At 40.0% G+C, this 24247-nt stretch overlaps 1 protein-coding gene across 1 annotated transcript in view; it reads left to right on the plus strand.

The window, feature by feature from the left end:
- The window catches only part of UROC1 (urocanate hydratase 1), a 1269467-nt gene that overhangs the window by 837015 nt on the left and 408205 nt on the right, over positions 1 to 24247 (plus strand). Inside the window, exon 14 of the mRNA XM_044078604.1 lies at positions 6600 to 6672. Coding sequence (XP_043934539.1) covers positions 6600 to 6672 — 73 coding nt within the window. The remainder of the gene's footprint in view (positions 1 to 6599; positions 6673 to 24247) is intronic.

Below are 24247 nucleotides of genomic sequence, written 5' to 3' on the forward strand. Positions count from 1 at the left end.
ACTCTGCATTAAAGCCAATGTTGTATTTGCATAATTAGTATGACACAAAACTTGCAGTTTACACCATTATTGCTCCAGTCAGCCACTTTACTAAGTGTTCGCACCCTGAGCTTGTTTTCATTTATGATTACATAGACAGCTCAACCTGAAAGAAAACTCACATCTAACAGCTTTGATCTTTCTTTTCCTCCACATCAGTAAATGTAATTTTCTAATGTGTTGCCCTTTGTATTGAGGCCAGTTTATCTACGTGGCTTTATGGACAGTGCTACTCTTTCTCTCCAAATCAGGAGCTACCATAAGGTAGGAGGGGCCAGGCCTGTTCCATTCAAACACTAATAGTGTGGGGAGGGGTGACTTAGTTTCATCATTATCTCACTTTTATCATGCGACAAGTGTATGCTACATCTTCCATATTCCCTTGGTACCATTTCTTAATCTAGAGATGTCACAGCTATAAACTATTGAGCATAGCAGTCCTTATCCTCTAGTCACAAATCTACAGATTAAGGAGCCGCACTTTGGAATTCAACCTCTACCAACTGCTTTATGGCAGAGAAAGGATAGTGTTCCCAGAGAATCTTCACTGGTGGTAGATTGACATTGTTTGTTTTGCTTATCATATTAGTCAACAGAAGCAGATATCTGAAGTACCAAAATATTTTAAGGCACTCCCTTATCAAACTGTAATCAAAGAAATCCAAAACCTGCATATAATCAAAGACAGCAACAATACTATGTAGTATTCAAAGCATTTAATATCCTCCGTCAGTCTAAACTGACCACCCCAGATCTATCTTTTCGAGATTAAAAGTCATTATTCTAATGAGCTGCTCCATGTAGCATAAATTATTTCATTATAAAACAGAGTGACAAGAGTAACTGTGAGTTGTGGGCCCTCATCTACATGCCAACATCCCTCAGTTAGGAACGATTCCAGTCATGGTGGAAGGAATGACCCACACCAAGGCTGCTCTTTGTCTTTCTCCAAAAGTTAAACTTTTTTTATGAGGAGACTGGACTCATTCAGTCCATTGAGTCTCCTTTTTCCTCATCAGAGGACTCTGCAAGGGAGAGAGATCTTTTGCTATAGGGTGACGAACATTTGCTGCTTTCTACCTGTACATGTAGACTCCTCCCCTTGGCCCAACTGGTGTGTAGCATTCTGAGTTTTTTCTTCCTACAGGAATGACCATTAGTAGTCAGGAACAGTAGTAGCTTTTATTTGGGGGTCTACCTGTGATTCTGATGAGTAGTTTCTCACTCTTGACATCGGGAAATCCTTGTTATGAAAGCCTCTGCTTCTGCCAGAAAGCTTGAAGGACATCTTTGCCCTCCTCTTTTGCACCATCAGTAATACCAGAAATTTTAGTTGAGCAGAATAGTCAGAGTCCTTAAACTGTCTTACTCTGGTATACACCTGTTTTGTTGAATAGATCCATGCTGTAGTCAGGGGCTATACAAGTAGCATGACCTCCTAGTTGACATTTGACTCCCAACTCTCTGATCCACGTCACTGTTTTTTTCACAATCCCTGTAATTCAGGAAATGATGGATAAAATGTCTTGGTAGATTGGAGGTAGTTCTCATATTTATCCAGTAGGCTGTTTCAGTTGCCGCCACTTTTGCTGGCTTGCCATTTCCTTACCGATGCAGGCACCTGGATCAACCCCTTCTACTACTACTGGCAAACCTATTGCACATAAATTGTTCCAGCATGCACAGTTCTCAGTGTCATCCATTTCCAGCTCTATTTTTTTTATTCTATAAAGATACTGAATATTCACTATAATCACATCAAAGAGCTATGTCTCCATGCTCCAAGATATCCAGGCTGTGTTTTGTTCTTTGATGGATAATCCCTGCTTCTTTTCTTGGGGCCTTGCTCATATTGTTTTATATCTTTAACATTCATTTGTGCAACAGAGCCATGAGAGAAGTCAAGTAAGCCTTGTCAGACAGCATTATCTATAGTATTTTCCCTTCTCCTCTTATCTGCTTTGATCTGGGTTTGCATGTTGCAGATAACAGGGCTAAAATTATCCAGAATTAGAATCATCAGTTTGCCCTCTTGCATTGCAGCTATTGTCTGACAGTATTTATAGGATGTTTCTCATGGTAATTTGTAAATGAAAGTGAACCATGCCTAGCTGAGCTGCAGGATCACATCTAGTGTCCTACATGTCTCTGAGTGCACCCAAATATTGCATACTTTATGTAGGAGATTAAAGTGCTGGAAGACGGTGGCAAAAATGTTGATGCCATGATGACTGTAAAGCTTGATGCAAGTATATCAGTATGTGATAGTGATACCCTACTCTAGTAGTGTCAATGTCTCATTCTTTTAACTTGGCAAGCACTGTTAAATGCCCTTTGTTTTATTCTGCCTTCCTGTACAATTCAATGTAAGCAGAACACTAAAGGAAATATGATATTAAAGCTATTTGATAAAGAAAACTTTAACCTAGGGAACAAATATTGCCTTTAGTGTTGGAAGACATTACTGATATTACAGTGCAGTATAAGGAGATGCTGCTTTCCTGAATGTGCCATCCTTCAGATGAGACATTAAACCAAGGTCTCATCAGCCTATGTGGATGGTGACACATATTGATATAAAAAATACCACAGTATTTATTGAAAAGAGTAAGAATTATTTTCATCAAAAATCAAATCATATTCATTTACAATATATAAATCTCAGCATAAATACATCCCTGTCTCATCTTTTCCATGCAATTAACAAATATAGATACTAAAAGAAAACCACCCAGTTCTATGCAAACAAAAAACTATCAGTATTAACATCAGTTTCCAACAGCAAACGCATTGCACCCACCCCAACCTTTTATCTAGTTGCCAAAATTTCTTTACCCCTCCACATTTAACAAAAAAAATGCTTGGTGTTTTTTTCACAATTCCATACATGATATACCCCTTCTTCTGAATGTCTGTACTTCATCATTGCTTCTACTGGGTTTTTGTAATATTTAGGATCCATAGAAAGTCTTCACATTCTCTTACTTTAAGCTCCTTTTCCTATATAAAATTGCTTCTTTTATTTCCTCCTCCAACCTCTTCCATGGATTGACTCATTTATCTATTTTCATGCCAGCTTTTTGTACTTGTCAATATATCCCTCATTATTTCTTCATCTCTTATTTTCCGTACATAGTCTATAACACTGTGTCTTCTAGGTTCATAGATGTGTACAAGGGTAATAAATACTAGGGCCTTTAAAAGCCTAGCCATGTAACCCAAATGTGACCCACAAATTTGATTTATATTTGGTTTACAGGGTGTAACTTGCTGACTTCCTGTGTCTATCAGACATAAGAGTCAGATCAGTATTGAATTTCCGATTAACCATCCATAGGTTTAAGTTGTGCTTGGAGATAGGGAGGAATTCTGCTTAGCATGGATGGCAAAGCCTGTGTCAGAGAATGGGAATTCTATTTCAAATTTTTAACTGTATTTCCCTAAAACATGCTAATATTTTATACTAATTATTCTAGCTATCACAGTTTCTTCATAACATAAAAATTCTATGGGTTTATCAGTTCTAGTCGGACTCTTTCTCTTTCATTTTTGAATCTTTGGACTTCATTAATAACAGGTGTGAATGTGAGCAGAAGTGTGAATGGACTTTGCCGATATTAAAAATTCTGACTCATTAGCCAATGAGTCATGCAGACAATTTGTGGGCAGAAGGGGATTGACAGTGGTTTGACACTGGAATGAATGCTGTGGCTAAGGCAGTCAGTCATTTAACCAGTTAGTGTCAGAAGCACTTAAATATAATTGCCTTTAATTTAGTCACCAAAGCACACCAAATCCAGCTCCAGACAAGTGACAGGTGGAGTACCTCAGGGTTCAGTCCTGGGACCTCTCTTGTTTGGCATCTACTTCTCTGAAGTACAGGCCAACACTAAGGGACTGTGGCTACCAAAGTTCACAGATGACTGCAAACTGGGAGCCATTATTGAATCCCCAAATGATGTGCATACTCTACAAAAGGGCCTTGCAGAAACAGATGCTTGGTGCCAGAGCCATGGGCTCAAGCTCAATGCCAAAAAATGTATAGCTATCCCCTTTGGGAAAAAACATGTACCCGTGAATTGCCACATAGGTGGCAGTCCACTAAACACCGAAAGTGTGATAAGAGACTTAGGGACACAGGTGGACAGTGGTCTCACCTTCAATAACCACATCATCACAACAGTCAGGAAATCCTTCTATCTGGCACACCTCATCACTACGGGCTTTTCATCCAGAAAAAAGGAGGTCATTGTCCCACTGTACTCATCCCTCATTAGACCCATTATAGAATACAATGCCCCATTTGGTATGTACCTCTGAAGACATCTGCAACAACTGGAAAGGCCACAGAAATACCTCACTAAAAGAATCACAGGCCTAAAGCAGATGCCCTATGCTGACCGCCTTAAAATAACTCCAGCTATACTCTGTCGCATATCGTCTACTCCGAGGCAATCTCTGTTTACATACAAGGCCATGTCAAACCCAGAGCTGTTGGACATGCTACACTTAAAGAAATCCCAATCCCTCAGAGCCACACGCTCTAGGGATCTAAATCTTGTCATCACAATAAACAAAACATGCTGGAGGGATAGGTTCCTGACCCAGAGACTCCCCAGACTCTGGAATAGACTGCCCATACATGTCAAGCAGAGTGCCTCTTTGGCCCTCTTCAAAAGGAACCTTGATGATTGGATGGGAGAAAGGAAATTCACCCTGGGATCACATCAGTCTCCCTGCTAGACAGGGGTCCAGGGAAGTAAATAGTGTGGGAAGAAATAGCCAGGGAATTGTTATGGCTAAGCTTGTATAGACCCTAGGTCCGATAGCCTAGTACCAACCTATGAACAACACTTGGCACCAGAAAACAGCTTTGGTAGAGTGGTATATTGCCTTTTATTGTATCCAGGGTAGAATCTTTATTTTTATTCTGCTTTTATCTCTTTCTTTATTTAACTAGTCAAGGTAAGTTACATTTATTTACCAACCTGTCAAGCATCACCTATGATAACTGTGGCCTGGGATATGGCTCATTCATATCACTCTCCCAATTAGCAAACTTGATTAAATACATACACACATACATAATACTTGCGTACACTGAGGAGAACCTCTGCCTGAAACAGAGCATCTCTGTCAGTTCTTTCACGTCTTTCAATTGCAGTTTCATTTTTATAGTCAGTCACTATGTAAATTATGATTAATTTATTTTTTCCCATCAACATGCACATATATTGCTACTGTTAGTAGTGGCCCTTTGAGTGGGTGGAAATATCATTGCAGTTTATCACTAGTAATGCAGTAATATGTAGAACAATTCATCTCTGTTAGGTGAGTCATAATCAAAGTATCTCCTAGATGTCTGTAGAAACGGCTACTTTGATGTGATACAGAAGTCTGTAGCAAAACTGAAGCTAAATGTCGTGTGTGTGTGTGTGTGTGTGTGTGTGTGTGTGTGTGTGTGTGTGTGTGTGTGTGTGTGTGTGTGTGTGTGTGTGTGTGTGCACGCTATTTTGATAGAGAATTGTGCTTATGTGAGAGTTATCTTAAAGTAAGGAAACATGTTCCTTCTGGAGGAGGGGAAGAAACAGACTACTGGTGGGAAATTAGAAGGGACATTGCTGTTGATGAGAAGAAATGAGAGAAAGTAGGTTTCTTGAGGGATGGAGTATGGGGAGAGATTATAATGAACAGCAATGAGTATCGGTGTGGTGTGTCAGCAGTCACTAATAGGGGCCCCCCAAAAATGTGATTTGTTGTGGTATGTTCATTGTATGTATTACCACATTCAAATCTTGCCACACATCACCTTCTGTGAGCAGTAACACCTATAGTACTCATAACCCAGCATTTCTTACTGTTTATGTACAAAATTGTCTACTCATGTTACAGAGCACTACTAAGGATGTAACTGTGCAACATCTACTGTCTTCATCTCCTGCTTGTACTCTGTAAAATGATAGATTGCATACTTTTAGTTATGAAGTTTGCAGTTCCCCATATGTGAGGTTCTTACAGATTACAACTACAGATATGTAATCATGTTGGATATCATGCAGCCACTTGTAGTCTGCTAATAACTGTGATCCAGTGTGGATTCTTTATTAAAAAATAAATATTAAATAAATAAATATAATAAACATAAATATTGTGCTTCAGCTCAATGGACTGCTGTTCAAAGTCATTTCTGTACTACCTGGGTATTCATACCATATCTTGCATTGAAGGAGGACTTCCTACTTTCTAATAATTTGAGGAACAGTCTGTGTAAGGAACTGATCAATTTTGCATGTGGTAATGGGGAAATAGAGGTGACCACTTGCAACAAGAAAAGGAAGGATGGACACCATGAAAAATATTTAGAGGGAGTGAAGTGAGACAAAAAATCTGAACTAGTTTCACAAAGCAGGAGAACATCAACTCATTAATAAAAGCTTTTCATGAAGTATGATTTTAAATTATTTTAAATACCATCATCTTAAAAATTCCAGTAAGCATTATTAGCTTATAAATGTGAGATTGCAGGATATTGATAACACTGTTGTCATCTTGTCTTGCAGGTGCTGATATTGAGAAGAGTGGTGGTGGAAAGACTGAATTCAGATATCCTTCATATGTGCAGCATATTATGGGGTATGTCCAGCAAAGTATGTAGCCATTGGTGACAGGCTATTCCTACTTGCATCAAAAAAGTTGAATTTTTGTGAAAACAAGTAATGTAATTTGATGAGGCAACACAGTATTGTTCATCAGCAGTTATTGAAATGGGTAATCAAGTCTTAAAACTGGTGGTATTCACTAATCTGTTGTATACATTGTTGAGTTTGACAACCCAAGGCTTAGGAGAGGATCTTTCCCAGACACCATAATTTACTTATAGCCTTCTGTAAAGGAAGTCTTTGAGGAAAAGAGGCTATTAAAGGATATGGATTATATATATGGCATCTGTGAATTAGTGCATGTTTGTACAGATGTGAGTTTGTCCCAGTTTGGGATGGAAGGGTGATGCATTACGAGCTTGCATAATTTGATACATTGATATTTTGAGTGTTTCAGGTCCTGTCTTCCTTCATTGAGTAATGCAGAATGTTACATTTCATCAGTTGCAAAGATCAACTTAGTAACGTTGTCAGTGGTCATCATGTTTATTCCCATTTTAGCTAAGAAAGGCTTAATATGCTTATGCCCCCAGAAAAGGGAATGGAAACAATGTAGTTTTTTTTTTTATGACAGCACAACCTCAGAATTGCAAATCTTAAGCCTGAGTAGGTTTATGATCTCAGTGGGTGTGAAATAAAGAAAAGCTGCAGGTACCTTCCTATGTGTATTTTCCTTGATAAAAGACTTGCATGTGTGATTGGTGAAATGAAGTAAGAACAATGGAGCCTAATTCCTAGAGAAAGTACCTTGAGATTTAATTCAGCCCCTACATGGAATATACAGAGGAAGTGGACTTGGAGAGAAATACCACAAAGTCAGAGAAACTGCTAAGACATTCTTTTTGTAATATGTGAACATAAGGAGAACATTCTCTAAGCAGGGAAATACATTCTGGGGAAATGCAACATTGTGTTTAGAGTGAGTTGTCCATCATGTTTTAAATAACCTTTACTCTGTTCCTGACTTTCTCCTCTAATTTCCATCCCCTTGCTGCCCTTTTAATTTATCTGGTCAGACACAACAATCCCTCCACCACCTTTCTCTCTCTTTCAAAACCTGTGATAAATAGATGTCCCAAATATGTTTAGTTTTTTTTCATGTCTTGCACATCTTCCAAACTATCTTTTGACTTCTATCACATCCTATTAGGTTCATAGGTTCATACTAGGCTATCTGCCCGAGGGCATTTATAAGCCTAGCCCATAGTTTTGTGGCTTACGCCACCCCTTTAGTTTGGAGAAACTATGCCCATTATTTTGCTGTGCCTCTGTCGAGCAGTGACACTGAGGTAACCCCTGGGGTGTATCTGCGATCTCCCATCCATTGGTCAAGATTCCTCTTGAACAAGGCCAGCGAGGTGCTCTGCCTCACATAAACTGGGATTTTGTTCCACAGCATAGGGAGTCTTTGGGTGATGAATCTATCCCTCCAGCACGTCCTATTAATAACCGTGTCGAGGTTTAAGTCTCCCGCCCTTGTGGCTCTGAGGGATCTAGATTTTTGAGATGAAGCATGTTCATCAAATCTGGGTTTGACATGGCCTTGTATGTCAGGCATAGGTCACCTCTGAGCAAGCGGTAAGCAACTGAATATAACTGGAGTTCTTTCAGTCGGGCAGCATAAGACAGATTTTTGAGACCCTTTATCCTTTTGGTGAGGAACGTTTGTGGCCTCTCCAGCTGCTGCAAGTGTCAGGTCAGATACATTCCGAATGGGGCATTGTACTCGATCATTGGTCTGATGAGTGATGAGTATAGGGAGACTATGACTTCCCTTGATCTAGATGTGAATCCCTTCATGATAAGGTGGGCAATGTAGAAGGTCTTCCTAACTAATTTAGCAATATGAGTGTCGAATGAAAGGCTACTGTCAACCTGGGTTCCCAGGTCCCTAATAACTTCTTCTGTGTTCAGGGATTGCCACCTATATGGTAGCTAGGGGTAACCTTATTTTTCCCGAAGGGTATGACTATGCATTTCTTGGCATTTAACTTTAGGCCATGGCTCTGGCACCAGTTATCCATTTCTGTGAGACCCTTCTGAAGGATATCTGTGTTGGATGTGTTTTCAACTACGGCACCCAGTTTGCAGTCATCTGCAAACTTTGTCAGCCATAACCCTCCTGTGTTTGCTTGTACTTCAGAAAAGTAGATGCCAAACAAGAGTGGGCCCAGGACTGAGCCCTGTGGGACACCACTTGTGACAGGCTTTGAGTCTGACATGGCGCCAGCAACTCTGACCCTGTGGGTTCTGTCACTCAGCTAGTTTGCAACCCATCTTGTAATGTATGGGTTTACATTTAAGTTGATGAGTTTTTCAATGATACCCGAGTGAGGTATTGTATCAAAAGCCTTCGCCAGGTCTAGGTAGGCTGTATGGACTGCCTTTCCCTCGTCAATGGCCTTGATGACTGTTTCGAAAAAGTCAACCAAGTTTAAAAGGCATGATCTGCCTTTGACAAAGCCAAACTGGGTTGGATCCAAAGTCTGCAAGTTTCCTATGTCTTTATTTATGAGATCCATTATGATCCTCTCCTTGGCTTTGCAGATAAGGCTTGTCAAGCTAATGGGACGGTAATTTACAGGGTCGGTGGAGGCACCGCCTTTGTGGAGTGGGACCACAGTCGCTGTGCGCCACTCCCTGGGTACGTATCCGGAGGTGAGACTAAGATTAAACAGCTGTCCTAACTGTGGGTTTAATTCCTCGTTGAGTTCATGGAGCACACAGCCGGGGACACCATCAGGTCCCATGGATGCTGTGTTCTTTGCCTTGGAGAGAGCAGTTCTCACCTGGGCGTTAGAGATGTTTGGGGGGCTACAATCATTTGGTATAGATATCTCTCCTTTATTAGGGGAGGGGGGGGAGAAGTTTGCACTGAACCTGTCAGCCAGTATGTTGGCAATGTCTGTAGGATCAGTAATCTTCACATCATTTTGAACTAATTCTGAGCATATCTGGGAGTTTCCTCCTAGGTTTCTGACATAGCTAAAGAATGCCTTATGGTTGTCTTTAGAGTCCTTAGCTATTTTTTTCTCAAAATTAGCTTTGGATGATTTTATGAGAGCTCTTAGCTTTTTACTTATAGTGATCAGCGGTGTCTTACCTTTTAAGGATTTTGCTCTATCTTGTAGTAGCTTTCTCCTTTTGTTGTAGAGTTTGTTTATGGCTGGGGTCCACCAGACTGGACGCTTGCCTTTGGTACAAAGAGTCTTTGTTTTGCTTGGGATTGCCTGATCCATGCAGCCCTGCAGGTGCTGGTAGAAGGCATTTGTAAGTGATTCAGCGGTTTGAGTAATGTTAACCGCCGGGTGAGGGGCCTTAAAGGAGACCACACTAGTCTTTAGAAGTGTGAAGTCCGCTTTCGAGAAGTTGTTTACTGTGGTCTTTTTCATTTCGGGTCGGGGCGGGATGAGGACCTCCAGCGAGATTAGTTTGTGATCAGATCTCACCAGTGAGGGGTATACTTCCGGCGTTGAACATTGTGCTCCCATGTTCGTGATGATGAGATCAAGTATGTTTTCTCCTCTTGTGGGGATGGTGACTAGTTGTTCCATGGCATTTGAGTTTATGAATTCCAGGAACTTTTGGGCTAGAGTGTTTGGGCTTGAGTAGTGTTCCCAGTCTATATTAGGGTAGTTGAAGTCACCTAGTATGATGGTGTTTGGAGATACATTTATCCCCTCCAGTGTTTTCAGGAAGGCCATATGAGGTTCCTGAGTTTGCGAGGGTGGCCTGTAACATGCTACAAATTGCAGAGCAATCTTGCCTATGGTTAATTGCACCTGGATGGTTTCCGATGCATCGTGCGATGCCACCAATCTTGAGATGTGGGTGTCCTTGATGAATATGGATACCCTCCTCCTTTCTTGGTATTGTCCGGGTTTTGGGGCCGGAACGCATGATATGAGGTAAAACCTGATAGTGCTGGGGTGCTCTCAGGAGCCTTGAACCAGGTTTCTGTCACAGCACAGACATCGATGTTCTCCATACTGAGAAGGGCCTCGAGTGCGTGCATCCTGAGGTTGAGACTTCTGGCATTGAGCAGCATTACCCTTAGTTTTTTTTCTTTGTTTTGTTCTAGGGTGGTAGGTTTAGAATTTGAGCCTTGCCTAAAAAAGGCACTATGGGGGTGGCAAGAGCCTTTGCCAAAATCAGGAATCCCAGGGGTGACAAGTGCAAGCCATCCATTGCGAAGCAGCGTGGCTTGTCCAGCATGTCATCCCAGGCAGACAGACATTGGATCCCCTTTGAATGACACCAGAGTTTAAGCCAATTGTTAAAGCTGATCATCTTATCTCTGTATTGTGGCATCATTCTTGGTGAAGGTAGGATACTGCTCAAGGTCAGGGTCATACCTGCTTGGGCTACATAATCAGAGAGCTCCTCTATGTCTCTTTTCATGTAGTCCAAGGAGGTACGTCTCAGGTCGTTAACACCAGCGTGGACAATGATTGAGTCATACTTGTACCTGCTGTTGAGAAACCTGAGTGCATGCGTTATGTGGCGGATTCTAGCACCCGACAGGCAGCTTACTGTGACCTTCTCCTTACTCAGTCTGGTGAGCGGGACGTCAGTGTGTCTGACTATGGAGTCACCAATGACTAGTGTGTCTGGCATTGTGTTTGGCCTTAAGGGCTGTGACTGCTTGACACTCCGACTGTGTGGTATATGTGTTGCAGGTGTTGTGTTCTGAGGTGGTAGTTGTTTGGGTGTCTGCTTTGGTGGCCTCTGCTGTTTTGGTAGATTTTTGATCAGAGCCTCCGAGTATGTCTTTGTGTGTTTATGTGTATGATTTGAGGTTGTGATGGTATTATGTGAGACTGGGTCTATAGTGTGTGTGGTTACCTTCTCCTCCTGTCTGGTCATGCCAGTCCTATGTTGAGAGAGCTCAGCCTCCAGTTTGGCCATATAGTTGCATCTCTCGCATGTATTTGTGTTTTGTGGGAGGAGGACCATTCACTCACGCAAATATTCACTGTGTCATCTTCATATCCTAACAGTCCATTTATACCACCTATATATATATTCACTTAATCATGTTGTAAATTACTCGAGTCATTTTCAGCCCTATTCACTTTTTCTTCATTGCTGCTTTGCATACTTCAGCCTCCATTTTACTTCATTCAGCTTTACTTCAACCTTCTCCATTTCTCTGCCCATTAGCATTTCACCGTGTATTCTACCACTTCTTTTGTCTTTCAAATTCTTGTACAACAACTTTATTTTCTCTTTCATCACTTTTTGTTCCCCCTTTCTTTACTTTGTCCTAATGCCTTAGTGCATCCTCCCTGTCGTTTTTAAGTTGTTTATATTTGAGCCATTCATCCTTATATGTTCCAAATCCATTCACCAGTTCTTTAAACAAGTTTACTGTCCCCTCCACTACTTTAGTACCTCTGCCACTTACTGTTTAGCTTTACTGTACCACACTGTTACTGATAGCTTTTCCCACTTTGACTCTGTTAAAGCTTATCATGCTCACAAATGTTTGTGTCCTCTCATTTGCTAAGTCCTTCTTTCACTCTCTTTCTGATGATTCTCTTCACATATCATTCTCTCCTCCCTTCCTCCAGTGCACCCACCACCCACTCCAAATCATTTTTTTACTCCTCAACCTGACCTGCTCAATGGCTTCACTACTTTTACCCAGTTTGTAAATTTGTTCCATGGGGAGAAGGACCCAGATATCCCTGAACATGATGAGAATCCTATGAATAATTAGTTACTGTCTGGGTGTCCTAATCCACTCATATGTTTTCTAGTTGGCAGGAGATGGATAGAAGAGACTGGGACAGCTTTTAAATTCTGATAGAGCACATGGTCCTTCACCTTGCAGCTCCCACCCTCCCTGTGGTGGCTCCTGTTGCACAGAAGCAGCATGCATTTAGCATGCCCATGCTCAATGGCAGCTCCCTGTAGGTGTCACCTAAGTGGTGAGCCAGAGGCACATCCCTCTGCCTGTGATTGGTGAGGTGGTATGGCAGTGGTCACTCTTCCAGTGCCCAGGCTGCAACCAGAACACTGTTTTTATGAGTCTGTTATCCCTCTATGCCACAGAATTGCAATTCCCAACTCCAATCCTTGATGATGTTCTCCTGCATATGATGCTTGTTTTAAATGTAACACTTTTTTATGAAATCCAGAACTCCTAAATCCTTCCTAACTGGCTATTTTCATCCTGTTTATTTCTAGATTCTTGATCTTATTCCTGTGCCGGACAACCCAGGCACACCTTCATCTCCGACGTCCTTATATATCTTTAGAAGGGATATCAACAGGTACCTAAAATAGAGCACAGTCAACATCCCTACTGTTAACCAGATTTAATAGCAAATTCTAGCATAGTAGTGCTTATCGTGCTTTGATAACTTGCACCTTAGATCCAGAAAGAGTAGAGCGTAGAGCGATTGTTAAATGTAAAAAAAAAAAAAACTGAAAGCAGAGGATGACACTGCACTGGAAGTAAATTGTGTAGTTGTCAGCCAGAGTATATTAGGTTCTCTTTCCATAGCTCTCAACTGTCCAAATTTTCGCAGAATGTCCAGATTTTTGATTTATATTTTTGGTCCATTTCTCATAAAATTGTGGCTTTCTAGCCAATCACTGGCAAATCATTGAGGACTGAATTAAAAAAATAATGGCAAACATTTTTGTCCAGATTTCTTGCTCTGAGGTAGAGAGGTATGTCCCCCCCCCCCCCCAGCCCCATTCTGGTGGTAAGCATGGATGTATATGTGGATAAAAATTAAGATTTCTTTGTCAGTATTGCTGATGAAATGCCATTAAGGAGAAAACATACTTAAAACATCCAATTCACAATCACCATAGCATGGCAATCTTCAAATAAGCAATCACCATGGCATGGCAGTGAGAATGAGTAACCAGTAACAAAATAACTGGGCTTATAACCGAACCAAGGTAGGCTAAAAAGTTTATTAAGAAGACATTGTGACCTCTCAATTTCAAAACAGTCCTTGTTATTATTGACCATACCTCTCAGCTGTACAGATTTTCACAGAATGTCCAGATTTTTGCCTCATATTTTTGGACTGTTTCTCATAAAATTGTGGTTTTCTGGCAAACCACTGGCAAACCATGGAGGGTTGAAGTCAGAAAATAAAGACAGACATTTGAGTTTCAGACTTAATACCCTTCAGAAAATTCATGCTAATGCAAAACCTGTTATTCTATCAACTTTCTAAGTTTATAAGAGCAATATTTAAAAAGTATCCCTATTTGTGGGCCTTTGTTTCCCAGTTTTTATGGCTTTGTCCAGATTTCTTGCTCTAAGAGGTTGGGAGGTCTGCTATTAACTCTATTGTATTTAGCATACACAGATATATCTCACCAAACTTTGCAACCAGTCTGGGATAATGTCATGTCTGGTTTGGGAGAAAATTAGGAACATTTCATGCAGGTTAAAAAAGGACTAAGGGCATTGACAGGCTTGGCCAAGTTAGAACATCCAAGGAGATTTTTGTTGGATATGCACAGGTTAATGAACATCCTAGCATATATGACAAAACATAGCTGTTTAGCAAATTACACACCATTTCCTCATAATGAATCTAAACATCAATGCAAAATTCTGACAGTTACTGTTTGAAGGTATGTTATCACAGACTTGGATTAGCTACCTGTCATTATGTAATCGTTTAATTATCCAGAATATTTTGCACTCCATGTGCCCACATTTTTTATTCTGGGAGAAATTGAAAATATTAAAATATTCTTTCCCCATAGTATTTAACTGTTTTAGACCACTTCAGGTTCAAAATAAAACACTTAGAAAAACACAAGGTAAACAGTTACAGATGAGGGTGTTGTTGCAAAAATGCTAGAACTGTTAACAATGAAATAGGTGATTCAATAACTAAGGTCCATGCAGGATGATGGTATTAATCATATTGATCACTGCTGCAGTATGTACAGGTTACATCCTGCCAAGGATATTACAGATGTCCAGCTTCCAAACTTCAGGGCACCTTCCTCACACCCAAACTGTCAGGTAGCTTGAGCTGAGCTGACTAAAAGCCAAGTTGGGGTGTGAAGACATTCAGAGCTTTACTGCAGCCAAGTTCCCAAATGGGATGACTTCTGCATGGTGGCTGCATGCGCTCCCTGTATTACAGTAGGTTTTCCCTGCATGGCTTTTCTCTTCCCACATAATGAAGACATGCAGTTAGGTGCATTTGGGATACCCTAAATTACTCAAAGGCATATATGCAGCATGTATGTGTTCACATCCAGTGATGGACTGGCACTCTTATCCAGGACCGATTCTTTCCCTTATGGCTCAGTGCATTCTGGTATGATCAAAAAATGAATGAATTTTGCATCTTTAGGGAAAGAAAGTACAGCTATTCAAATGATCATTGCTGCAGTAGCCTTAGTGATATGGGTTATATCCTGCTCAGGGTGTAACAGCCAGAGAGCTTCCAAAGCTTCAGGGCACCTTCCACAAACCCAAACTGTCAGGCAGCTCAGGCTAAGCTCACTAAAAGACAAGTCTGGGTGCCAAGCCCTTTAAAGCTTTCCTGCCAACATACAGAGAGAGGCTGAACCTTGTAAGGACAATGCCAAGAATGAACAAACAAAATGTCCATACCCTGGTATAAAAATACACCAAAAAACAAGGGGGTGGAGGGATGGAGAGGCTACTGCAGGAGTGATCATTCATATATATCTACTGTTATGGTAAGTTTACTTAAACAACGGTATAATGTTCTCCATACTTATCACTGCTATAGTAGTCTTAGCTATATGGGTAGATAGTGCTGAGTCCAGGAGCCCCTGGAGAATTGTCGTAGTAAAGCTTGATATAGACCTAGAGATGGAATCAAGCTTATAGTGCTTTGTAAAAGTATGTTCTAGAATATGTCTAGAATTGAACCCTACCCAAAAAACATAGATGAAGCCAAGGCCCTGGTAGACTAGGCCTTCACCTTGCCTTAGAATAGTTTTGTTATGGTTAGTCTAACAAAAGTTAATAGCCTTAGACAACCAGTTGGAAATGGTCTGTTTTGACTCAGGTTGTTCTTTCTTCCTGCCTTCAGAAGAAATTAATAATTAAACTGCAGATCTGAAAGATTTATTTCTGTCAAGCTGGTACCTGAGCTGTCTGTGGACATCCAAGGTATAGAGTATCCTTTCTCCCTCATTTTTAGGTTCAGGAAAGAAAACAGGGAGCTGGATAGTAAACCCAGATAACACTTTAGGCATAAAAGAAGCATTAGTCCTCAATGAAACCTTGTCTCTGTGGAAAATGAGACAGGGTTGACTTACCATATGAGCTTGCAACTAAGATACCCTTTCTGGCAGAGGTCATAAATTAGTGAAACTGTTTTCCATGTTAAGAACCTCAAGTTAGCCAGATTAGCTCGTTCAAATGGAGTAAGTGTTAGCTTCTCAAACACAAAATTAAGATCCCAGAGGGGCAACCAATTTTCTTGGAGGCCTCTTATACAAAACCCCTTTCAAAAACATTTTGACATGTGACTACATTGAAACAGGAGGATCCATGGGCAGTAATCCTTAAATGGCCAATAAATGAACCATGATAGAAGAATAAGAAAGTCCATAGAATAGTAACTCACTCCAGTATTGTAAAACCAGAGAACAATTGTTGATATTACTGCAAAACCTTTTCCATTTTCTAATATATAATTTTCTAGTAGAAAACATTCTTGCCTCCATTAGTACCTCATTAAACTGGTGTATAAAGAGAATTAAGACCCTATTATCCAGGCAGTCAGCTGAAGCTGATTGATGTCAGGGTGTATCAAATATCCCCGTTCTTGTCTGAGTGGATGCATTCTGTAAGGAAGCTTGTGGTAATTGCCTCTGGTCATTTCCAAAAGAAGATAGAACCATGGTTGCCTGGGCCAAAAAGGAGTCACCGCAATGATCTTGACGGATTCCTTCTGAATCTTCAGAAGTACCCTGGATATCAGTTGAAAAGGTGTAAAATATATAGGAACATTCCTGTCCAAGAAAAAGAAATGGCGTTGGTCTTTCATGCCTTCTTGCATGGATTCCTGGAGCACAGTCTTGCCAGTTGATTGTTCAGACAGGAGGCAAAGAGGTCTATTTGAGTAACTCTCCACAGATGGATGAAATCTTGGAAGACCTCTAATCTAGTTTCCATTCATGAGGTCTGCCCTGGTTCTGCTCGGCTAGTCTGCCACACAGTTTTGCTCTGATGGAATATAGAATGCCTGTAGAGTGAGATTGCACTTTGTAGCTAGATCCCAAGCTAACATGGCTAGTCTGAAAAAGGGGTACAGCCTGGCTACCCCTTGCTTACTGATGTGCTGCATGTTCATAGCATTGTCTGTAACAACTTGAAGAGGTCGTGGGGACCAAAGATGATTCGGACAGTTGAGTGCCTTGATAATGATAAACATCTGATATTTATGTGCTTGCATCTATCCTTGGTGTCCGACATACCTTGCACTTTTATCTCTTCTAAAAAACTAATCCTCAAGCAAAGTCCAAGGCATCTGTGCTGACTGAATGCTTTGGAACAGGGAAGGAGAAAAAGAGACCTGGATCTAAGCATATCTGTTGTCTCCATCAAATGATTTGTATTCTAATGAACCTCAGCACTGTGATTTGAAAAGATAAAATGTTGATGCTGGGACCAAAGAGTCTTCAGATAATACTGTATCGTTCTCATGTGGAGTCCTGCCAGGGGTATCATGAGAGTCATAGAAGCCATGAGGCCCAAACTCCTGAAATATTCCTTCACAGTGACTGAAGTTTGAGTGGAAAACCTTAGAAATAGATGTAGATATACATCTATTTTTTATTCCTGTGGAAGAAAAACTCTTTGAACTGAGTTATCTAGCTGACATCCTAGGGACACAATCCTGTGTGGAGGAGTCAAGAAAGACTTTTGAATGTTCTCTTGGAATCCCAGCTTATGAAAGAGATCTTTCTCCCAAGAGGGAGATTTCTAACACTTTGAAAAAGACTCTGCAAAGATAAGCAAATCATCTAAATATGGAAAAATGTGGATATCCTGCAGTCTGCAATCATCTATAACTTGAGCTAGGCAATTTTATGAATGCTCTTGGTGCAGTGGATAGTCTAAAGGGTGAGGCAGACAACCGATCATGTAATCCAGCCTGACAAAAACCTTAAAAAATGCCTGAAATCAGGATGATTAGGGGATATGACGATAATCCGCTTTTAAATCTGGTGTTGCCAGGAAACTTGAACAATTATAACAAACAGGTTTAGGAAAGAAAGAAAGAGCCAGAACTGGTCTCCAAGCATTTTCTTTCTTTGGCAGTAAGTACATCCTTGAATAAAAACTCTTCCCCATCTGAGGAGGAATAACTGGTTCTGTCACTCCTTAGGGCAGCATAAGATGAAACAAGAGAGTCTAATCTGGAGGATGAAAAATAAGAATTTCCTACCAATGCTATCTGTAACCTTGATCAATGATCTTCAGAACACACTTGTCTGAAACTATCTGGTGCCAAAGAGAAAAATGGAGATTCAGGCTTTCTGGAAGAAAAAAGGGACCAGGGTGGTAGTGGGCCAGAAAGTCTCTTGAAAAGTCATTTAGACTTCTTAGTCTGTCTTTGGTTTTCGGGTGGTTTGTGGGTTCTTTTTGGAGACCCCTCGCACTTCTTCTTAAACGGTTGTTTGCCTGTATTTTGTTGAGACAGTTTTTTTTTTGCCAAAATTGGACCTGGAGTTAGAAAATTTAGAAAATTTGGAAAAGGAGGGCTGAAAATCTTAAAAGATTCTTTGGATTACCCCTTTCATCACACTTTGTGATTTCCTCTGGGACATTAACCTCTACAGAGCCATTTGCATGGTTGTACAAGGTCTCTGTGAACAATTCCACATAGGTTGTTGTGAACTTGTGGTTGGGAGGGACATTAAACTACTAAATAGGTTTATCAAAATTCAAAGTGTTGGTACAATCCCAAACAGTTATCTAGGGTATAAGAAGCTGGGGAATAGCACAAGCACAGAACTCAGATATCTGAGTGCCACAGTACAGATTTCATAAATATAGACCTTCATTGGTCACACCTGAGACAAGAATAATGCAGGTGAAAGTGTGCACCAAGGACTAACTGGTTGCTGCCAGAAGTATGCGTAGAGTGACATTAAGAAACCGGTGGAGACAGCTTTGATTGCAGCATTGTGTAATAGGCAGTGAGCTGAATGATGGCAAAAGGTATTGTAGTCTGCTGTCTGCTTGAAAAATGTCTGTTTGGCAACCATAAATCCTTCCCTGTCTGCAGCAGAGGAGAGGAAGGTCTGTATTTCTAAATGCACACACCAATTTAAGGTAGCATCTGAACATATGGTGCATATCCAGGATGGGAAGGTCCCCCTCTCAGTATGTCTCTGCTACCACAACTAGCATTTTGCAACGGAGCCTAGCCTCACTGAAATTAGGGCTCTGACTGTGAATATGATATAATCTGAACTAGTTCAAAAAAAGTAAATACATGTCAGGCCTGACAGCACACAAATGCTCTACACAGATTTGTTCGTATGAAAGTTTCAAATAATTCAAGAAAAATTGTTATGTGCTACTACTTCCTCAAAGAAGCAGAATATACAAGCTGGACTAATATCTACTTCTATTCAATGACAAATCTTTGCAAAGCAAGCCTAGAGGTGTTGTCCACCAGTTAGTCATTCAGAACATTATAAAAAGTCCCTTCACATAGTATGCATGTGCTGTAAATAATGAATTCTTTGACCTAGCAGAAAAATAATGTCAGACATTAAAGTCACATACTTATTTTCAGGAAATTCATATAAATGCAAAATCTGTTACTTTGTTAACTTAAGTGAATTGGAGCAATATTTTAAAAATGTCCCTGATTTTGGTTCTTTGACCCTATTATTTTTTTCTTTGATGCTGATTCTTGAACAAAGAGCAGTGCAGTATATGATATCCCACCCCCATCACATTTAAATTTGACATTTTTCGTTTTCTTGCCACATACCCAACCCATCAGAGAAACGTACCTTCCTCTGGCTTTCTGTTGTCAACTTTTGAGCAACAATAATCACACAGTTCTTTCTGTTTTTCACATATGTTTGTTCCTTTTTGAAGACATTTCCTAAAAGCAAGCAAGCAAGGCAAGGCTATAAATATTACTTTCAGAAGAAAATTACATTTTCAGTTTGATGCCATTAATGGAATTTGTGCTATTTCCCACTGAAAGCAGTGGGCATTATTTAGCATGCCAAGCTCATAAATGATGACTTTTCCATTTGTAGCAATTTACTCCTTTTTTGTTCGAGGTTGGTGTAGATGGACTTCAGAGTTTACCATTCTCATTCCTTTAGCCTACTTTTCTGACACACACAATTAAAAAAGAAAACTCTGCAAATGGTGACGATTTTTTTTATCTCTTTGCCACCACTGAGACCAAACAGCTACTTCAGGAGTTACTTAAGACACTCAGATTACTAAAACCAATAGATCATATTGGGTGTTATCACAACAAGCATTCGGAAAGCAGATGTCTTTGACGACTGTTTTTCTTTATTTTTCTCAAAGGTCTGTTTGGAAATGACAGGTAAGACTTCCACGAACAAATTGAAAATGAATTGCTCGTGTGATTTACTTGGCATTATTTAAACCAGTGGTTGTGTAACCTTTGAAAGTGTCTGATGAAGTTTTGGTCACTGAACCAAAACGAAAGCGCTTACGTTATCGGTTCCAACATTAAAGGTTTGTTCATGGAAGTCTTACCTGTTGTTGCCTGCAGATTCTTTTATTTTTAGAAGTTTCTTTGTGAATTTACCAGTTTGTTTCTGTTTGGAAATGCGCAAAATCAGACTATGCACTATGTGCATAACTCCTTTTTGTTAGTAGAAGCGCTGACTGCCATCACCTACTTGTTGATGGCCTTTTATTTTTGTTAGCTAGAAAGGTAAACTGGTCTTGGAACCCTTTTGAGCCCTAACCCAAATGAGAAGATGGCAGCATCAATTGACAGATGTACATGCAGATTACAGAGTCATTTTGCATGTGTCATACTTCATATTAAGTTCAGACAGTGACTACAGCTGAAAACCATGGCCTTATCACAACGAGCAGCATGAGTGCAAGTTTCAATACTTAAAATATTCAAAGTAATAAAAATTCTTGATCTTAGTTGTTGCACATAACAGGATAGATTTACAGTGGAAGCAAGGCAGCAAATTCTCAATAAAAGTAGTATTTGACAAACTTTAGATTTTCTGACATGTAGTTTTTTGAAAGTAAGAGGTCCTCCAGTTTTCATGCCGCAAGTGTAGTTGCTCCACGTGGCTGGGACAGTTTTGGAAAATGCCTTTTCTCCAATTGCAGTGTTGAAAGTTGTCCTAATTATAGAAGGTATGTCCTGATTGCTTGATCTTAATGAAGAGAATGCAGTTCTACCATTTATTTTGGCTGCTAGGACAAATAGCAATTTAACAGTATCGATTTGTTAGCTAAGGTGCTTAAAATAACATAGTTCTGTCTCTTACTGGTAGCCAGTTCACATGACTAGAAGTAGGCAATGATGCTCTGCAGTAGACTGGTTTGATAACTATGCCAATTATGTTAATCATGAGTATTTTTTGTATTTTATGAGGAACTGAGTGCAGTAAAGGGAAATGCATGCCTCAGTATAGGTTCTACGACATTTATGCCAGTGGCCTGGCTTTCATAATGAAGATGGTTGTAAAGTTTGTAGTTTAGTTTCTTTTTTGAGAGGACACTGTGAGCAACTGCATTGGTAGGACAGAAGACAAGGTGTTGAGCAATCATGTCACAGGCTACTTTTGTCTTTGAATTTGTGGAACAGTTGCACCTGTAAATCTCTAAATGTGATGCTGCTGCTATGTGCCAACTTTGAGAAGTTACAAATGGTGTAATTACAGTTTTTTAGTAGTTTATAGACTACTTTTGCTGTCTATCCTGTTGCAGAAACGCTGAAACGTGTTCTGCAGCAGCTTCTCAAGCCTTACAGTTGTGGGAGTGCATCTGGAAGGGATTATGTCATATACATACACTGCACAGCTTAAATCAGAAAAGGTTGTTTGTTGACAGTTGATATAAAGAGAAAAGAGCTGGGATCCTTGCATTGAGATTTGTGTTACTCTAGCTTTGATTGTTTCTGCATAAAAGAAACAGGTACCTGAGATTTTCTTTCCAAAAGGTAATTAATTGGCTTTGGTTCAAGCTACCAGATTAGAGGAACTGGCAATAATTAAGCTCCTTTACTTGTTTCTGTGTGTCACTTTGCTCTACATTTTCTGTTTAACAAAATCAATGTTTCCTCCTCATCTTTAACACTTTTATTATATTATCACTTAAAGAAAACAAATCATGTTAACAGTTAAAACTAATTGTACATCACATACATGCCTTTATACAATTATCATCAATCTAGCATTACATATGTTGCTCAATTCCTGTCTTAAATCTCATTCCTCCTCCAAAACATTATTCTGGGTGCATTGTTCTAGCAATTTCCATTTTTTTCTATGTAGTTTTCTCCTACCCTATAATAAAGATCTCACTTCCAGCTCTTTTATCTCTGTTACAGTATTGACTACTTCAGGAACAGTTGGTTCAGACTTTGATTTACATTTTCTTGCAATTGCTTTTTTGGAAGCCACCAGAATAAAAATTAATGAGCATTTACTGTGTCTTGGCAATTTAGATCCTTTATCCCAGCTCAAAAAATAATTTCCTTAGTTGCACACATTTGCTCACCCAATATTTCTGACTGAGTATTCTGCAGAGAATTTTTAAAGTCTGCCAACTCATTATAGTCCGAAAACATGTTTGCAGTTACTTCTTTTATCCCCCATCATGCCTCCAACATTTGTCATCTACCTGAAGAAAAGTTCTTTGGGGTCTGCTTGAGGTATAAAAAATAACCATGCAAACATTTCCAAGCAAAAATTGTAAATATTGTAGACTTTGTTGCATATTTGGTAGCCATACATATGTCCTCCCATTGTTTCCTTGTGAATTATTTAGTAAATCCTTTTCTAACCTCCTCTGATTGATACCTATAGTTATCATGCAATATATTGTATGCCCTGCTAATTATCCCTTTTTAACAGATGCTTCTGTTCTAGATTCAGTTAAAAAGTCTACCAGAGCAGGTCTTTCACTTAAGATTCCCCTATCCCTTTCTTTTTGCCTGTACTCTGATAGCAGTCTCTGGAAGGGAAGTCAGCCTCTAGCCTGCAGTCTAAATGTCTTCTTGGCCTCTTTTATTGTGTTACTTTCCCTTTCTGATTATTTCCTCCCAATATCTTGGTTCCTTTGCCAGTTTTCTCCAGTAAAGTCCAGTCCTGTCTTGCCTATTCTCTGTACCTAAAATTGCAGTCATCCCTATTGACAGAAAGTACTGTTGTGGAAAATCTTACCATAATGGTAGATGTCCTTGCCTTCACTGCTGCAGTGTTCTTAACATATGGAATTCTGTGCTGTAGAAGCCTGATGACCAGCCAATCTACCAAAGATGACTGTTGCTTTAAGGTATGCCGAATGTCACCTGAACACTGTTTGCGTAGGGTAGGGCATAAATGTGATGTTCAGGCCTACCATAATCAGAACTGATTTGTCCCAGTAGAAACACTAGTCCAAGGAACCTAAGAGGTAATCTGTACATCCAAGAAGGCAAAGGACTGGAGGGGATGGAGGGAGGGAGTGAACACTGCAGGAGTGAAGGCAAAGGACATCTACTGTTATGGTAAGATTTTACACAAGATTTTACACAACTGTACTATGACCTTACAATCACTGCTGCAGGATTCTTAACATATGGGGGAGTGGCAAAGCTCAAGAGGAAACTTGGGAGGGGGAAGAAGCAGAAAAGACCCCTAAAACTCCATAAAGAACAGCACTATCAAAACTAGCCCTAGCTCTGGAGATGCCATCTAACATTGTAGTGCTTGGTAAAGGTATGCACAGAAGTCCAGGTAGCTGCTTCAAGAAAATAATTAGTATCCAAGCCCTTGAAAAAAGCACCAGAAGAAGCCACAGCTCTAGCAGAATGAGCCATAACTGAAGAAGGAAGGCTTTTGCCATAAAAAGTGCAACAAAAGGTAATAGCCTTAGAAATCCAAAAAGAAATGGTTTGCTTGGATACAGCATGTCCCAAAGATCTAGGATGAAAAGAAACAAATAATCAATCAAGTTTTCATATAGTCTTAGTCTTATCCAAATAAACCCTGAGTTTGCCTATACATGTCCAAAGTATGCAGCACCCTCTCACTGTCAGATTGCGGAGAGGGGGAAAAAAGTTAGGCAGATTAATAGACTGATTAGGTGATAGCTCATTAACCACCTTAGGCATAAAAGAAAGGTTATTGTGCAAGGACACCCTGTCCTTATGAAAGATCAAAAAAGGAGGACAAGCCATAAAGGCCTGCAACTTGGATACCCATCTCACAGAAGTAAGAGCTAACAAAAGAACAGTCTTCAAGGAATAATGTTGCAAGAAACCCAAAGCAGCAGGCTCAAAAGAAGCCCGAGTAAACTTTTCCAAAACAAAATTAAGATCCCAAGGAGAAGG

Source organism: Protopterus annectens, chromosome 7.part1, assembly GCF_019279795.1.
Source record: "Protopterus annectens isolate FY-2018-M chromosome 7.part1, PAN1.0, whole genome shotgun sequence".
Lineage (NCBI taxonomy): Eukaryota > Metazoa > Chordata > Ceratodontiformes > Protopteridae > Protopterus > Protopterus annectens.